The sequence below is a fragment of the Syngnathoides biaculeatus genome, chromosome 18, assembly GCF_019802595.1.
Source record: "Syngnathoides biaculeatus isolate LvHL_M chromosome 18, ASM1980259v1, whole genome shotgun sequence".
Lineage (NCBI taxonomy): Eukaryota > Metazoa > Chordata > Actinopteri > Syngnathiformes > Syngnathidae > Syngnathoides > Syngnathoides biaculeatus.
In genome coordinates this window covers 84,169-88,321 of record NC_084657.1, presented here as the reverse complement: position 1 = coordinate 88,321, position 4,153 = coordinate 84,169, and the positions used below count along the sequence as shown (strand labels likewise).

Here is a 4,153-nt window from a genome sequence, read left to right as displayed (position 1 = left end):
GCTTTGGCTTACCTGCTTCGTTTGAGGAGATCAACACACGGGGCCGCCTTGCCGCAAAATCTTATAGCGATGCCGAAAGTCGTCCAAAATATCTTTGAAAACGGCAGAATTCGTTCCACGGATCCACTTTTCAAAGGGGGCTCGCGTGTCTCTCGATTCCCAAAATTGCGGACAAATGTGATATGAGATCGAACTTTCTGGCCGTCAGTCGGAAAGATTTGGCGCGGCACGACAACGGGCAACAACATGTGCCAACGCGGCCGTGTTGGTGCAATCTATGGAAGTCCACCAGGCTTTGAATTTGAAATGTAAAGTGATCATATCTTCAATAGTTGCTACAATTTGCTGTCTAAAATTCACCGTCTGTGCCTAAAAATTGGAATCTTAGTCACATGACTAAGAAAGCGTACCTGCGATTGGCTGGCTGTTGGCTGAATTTCAGACGGCAAATTGTAGCCAGTTGAATTGTTGACATTGAAAAGTCAGACTGAAATACAACTATTGAAAATACTTCAAATTCAAATCCTGGTGGCGCTAATCTACTTCCGTACGATCGGGCACCAGCCTGTCAACTGTTCCAAATACAAGGCAACACTCGTGAGGATAAAGATTGATTTAATTGAGGGTTCTGCTGGAAAGCTGAACAATGACAACAAAATCAATGTATACATTGATGGTGGATTTTGAAATGATTTATCTTGAGCATTTGAACAGGGCTGAGGCGACTTTTTAACGATGACCCGATGGCGTCACCATCTGCAGCGGTCAAAATGATCCCAAGCGCGTCGCTCGTAAAAACGTAAAAAACGTCCTGGTCCACTTGGCGGCTGTCTTGCGGTTCATTTCACCCTCGGAACAAAATCCACCTCGTGTACCGAACGACACACAAAACGAGCAATGCAACGCACAAGAACTAAGAGGCAAAACTCAATTCAATTGAACAATCTGTAACGTTTTGAGCGGAGATTTTTAATTCATCCTTGGATTTATGTGTGCTTGTTTGGACTTTTCTTTTATGAATTTGGGCCTTCAGTTGAAAACGTTTCCCAAGGCTGATTTAAGAATGCACACGTGCATTGTCGGCGTAGTATAGTGGGGGGGGGCCACGATTTATGGGGTCGGGGTATTTTTCTTTTTTTTTTAAATCCCCCCCCCACCCAAATCTTGACAAAGGGGGGCTGGGGTGGGGTGAATCGCCAATATTTTTTTTTATTACCTACAAAATTGTTTCGGGGGACTGAATGCGCCAAAGATTGACAACAAAATGATAGTGGAAGGGGAGGACTCCCACCCGACCCCCTCCACAATAGGCCTCGTGAAGCCGCTGAGCCGACCCACCGCTTTGGTGCGTATGAAATATTCACTTGCCCGTTAGCTGCAGCGTTAGCTCCATTTGCCCACGACGAGCTTGTGCTGGAGCCAAGCCCCGGCGGTGGCGTCGGCCCCGTGCCCGCCGCGGGCCTTGGCCACCAAGAAGACGACTTCGGCCACGTTGAGCAGCACGCAGACGCCCGAGGCGGCCAGCATGAAGACGGTGAAGACGGTTTTCTCGGTGGGCCGGGACACGAAGCAGTCCACCGTGTTGGGGCACGGGTACGAGTCGCACTTGACCAGGCGGATCATCTTGAATCCGGGGTAGATCGCGTAGAAGACGTACAGGAAGGTCACCTCCAGCGCCACCCGCAACAACAGGCTAATGACGTACGTCCACCAGAGGGCACCGGTGATTTCCGTCTTCTGGCGCCGAATCTGCTCCGGGTCCTTGGGGTTGCTCTTGCCCGACAGCTCGCAGAGGCGGCGGGCGGCGCGGCGCCGGTGGGCCACGTGCGTGGCGACGAGCAGGGCGGGAGCGGAGACCAGGACGAGCTGCAGGGCCCACAGGCGGACGTGAGAGACCGGGAAGAAGTGGTCGTAGCACACGCTGTCGCAGCCCGGCTGCTGGGTGTTGCAAGCGAAGGCCGACTTCTCGTCGCCCCAGGCGCTCTCGGCCGCCACCGCCAGCACCAGGATGCGCAAAATGAACAGCAGGGAGATCCAAACGCGACCGATTCCCGTCGAGTGTCTGTTGACGCCGCTGATGAGCGCGTAGAACGAGGCCCAGCTCATCTTTTGCTCCGGGTCTGGAAGACACAAACACAGGAAAGATTTGGGCCTTCCCCGAGCCTCACAATGTTCGACTCCCGACGCGGATTTGGGCTCCCCCTTTCAGACCGAAAGCTGATTCGTTCGCACGACTCCAGCCTGTTTCTGGTACCGTGCGGATGGCGGAACATTTCATTTTTCTGCCCGTCGATATAAGTTGCTGGCATAGAAAGAAGATCCAGGCTCTATCTTGATCTATGCATCTATCTATGATGTACACAAAAAAGAAGAAAATGGATGAAATTGACGAGGTCAAAGCTACATGAACTGAAAATGTCTTCGCTTTGAAGCGTTCGTCCCCAAGCGACAACTGACAACACTTGAGCGGTCGAGTTTCTCGCGCCCTCCTCGAAGAACTGTCCACATATCGGCTTTAAAATTAAAAAATGAAACACTTAATCGAAACAAAATCATCATCGAGATCCGGAAAAATAAACATGAGCGTTGTTACCGGGCTCAGCGGGAGGCGTGAGCGGCATACGAGGCGGCGATGACAAGCGGACTGACACGGAGAGAGACGAGGGGCCCCCCGGTGCCCCCCTCTGGACCTGGCACCGCGTGTCACGTGACGCCAGCGTCCGCCTACGAGGGCGCCGCAAAAGTGCGACATCACGCGAGGGGGCCTGGAGTGATGCGCCAAAACGGACGCATTGGAAAACAATCGCGTATAAAAACACGTCCGGTGCTCTTTTGCCAGGGATCAGAACGGAGAGCGGTGCCGATTTGCAATGCTAATGGGCTCACGCTCACCCGCCGATAGCACACAATCGCGCCACTTAGCCCGGCCCAACAAACGGCCACACAATCCACTTGAATTGTTTCCCTTTGGGCCCGGTCGAGGAATGCGCGCGGGGGACGGCCGTCCGCCGGACTCGGTTCCGGACGCCGAGTGCGACCGAGCCGCATCAACTTGTGACCGCCGAGCGCTTTGCTCTCTTGTTTTTTTTTTTCGTACGTACTTCGCTGCCAGCTCTCAATATTTCCCTGCATCTTGCTTCGGTGGCGATAAAAAGTCTACACACCCCCGTGGAAATGCCAGCGGGTCTTTTGTGATGTCATAAAAACCAAATTGAGAGCAATCATTTTCAAACTTTTCCCACAAGTATTGTGACCTTTAACCTGAACACCTCCAAAAGGTGAAATAAAAAAACCAACAGCTGCCGTAATGTGGTTGCACAAGTGTGCACACACTCTTTTATTTGGGATGTGTTCGAAAATAGCCGATCGCATCCAAACTCATGTCAAGCAAACCTGCCACCATTTAAAACGGCAGACGCTCGGGCTGTTCTTGTAAGCTTTTGGGAACTTTGTTGCTGTTGTTGTTTGCTTGCCGGCAGAAGCGTTTTCAACGTGGACTTGAAAAGGTTCCCACTTGGGGGCGACGTCACCCCTGTCAGCAACGTCGTACTCAGGTTGTGCGCAGCATAATAAATGGCCAAATGCTTTGCTTTGGACTCGACACTCCACTATTTCACCCGAGTCGTCGATCTCAGAACTCTATTGGGTTTCTACTCCGTAAGCATTTCTTTCCAGTACTCAGGACCCGAAACTATTGAGTGATTTTAGAGGCCATTAGCAGTCAGCATGTTTATTAAACGGTTTGTCAGATTTGCAACACGCTATCATGTTTATCTTACTTTCTAAAAAAAAAAAAAAAAAATGTGTAGAAGCACGTCTTATAAAATTCAATGACAATTTCAATAAATAAATTGCTTTAAAAAGCCAGTACAGTTTGGCAAAATGTCCGAATAACTGAAAAATATCTGGTGCAAACAAAAGCAAAAAGCCTCAGATGCATCTCTTATAAAGTTATGCAAATTTAAACAAATAACCCCACAAACATGTCAATAAATGAACAGTTCCCTTAAATGAACCCGCTTTGAAGTCAAAAAGCCTCAAAATCACTGAGCAATCTCGATAGTTACAAAAAAAAAATCCCTATTCCTCCTTATGAAAAGACGAAATCAGACAAAACAAGGGAACAAATTTATCAGGCGAAAATTTGAATTTT

The 4,153-nt window shown here is 49.7% G+C and overlaps 1 protein-coding gene across 4 annotated transcripts; it reads right to left on the bottom strand.

Annotated features, from left to right (window-relative positions):
- Positions 1-598: 598 nt before the first annotated feature.
- LOC133491409 (gap junction beta-1 protein-like) lies at positions 599-3,724 on the bottom strand. 4 transcript variants are annotated; one of them, XM_061802470.1, is made up of 2 exons: positions 3,102-3,724; positions 599-2,120 (listed from the first exon to the last, which is right to left on the bottom strand). In XM_061802470.1, exons 1-2 carry the CDS (start codon positions 3,130-3,132, stop codon positions 1,384-1,386), a joined length of 768 nt encoding a protein of 255 aa, XP_061658454.1. In that variant the 5' UTR covers positions 3,133-3,724; the 3' UTR covers positions 599-1,383. The 4 variants fall into 4 exon arrangements, with proteins under 4 accessions (XP_061658454.1, XP_061658456.1, XP_061658453.1 ...); XM_061802472.1 differs by lacking the exon at positions 3,102-3,724 and adding an exon at positions 2,893-3,091; XM_061802469.1 differs by lacking the exon at positions 3,102-3,724 and adding an exon at positions 2,212-2,987.
- Between the last annotated feature and the right edge of the window lie 429 nt (positions 3,725-4,153).

Excerpts from the sequence above, each read along its gene's own strand:
- LOC133491409 (XM_061802469.1), bottom strand. The coding sequence starts at position 2,278 with ATGAAATGTTCCGCCATCCGCACGGTACCAGAAACAGGCTGGAGTCGT. Across the intron at positions 2,121-2,211 it reads TGCGAACGAATCAGCTTTCG|ACCCGGAGCAAAAGATGAGC; the intron begins GTCTGAAAGGGG and ends TGTGTCTTCCAG.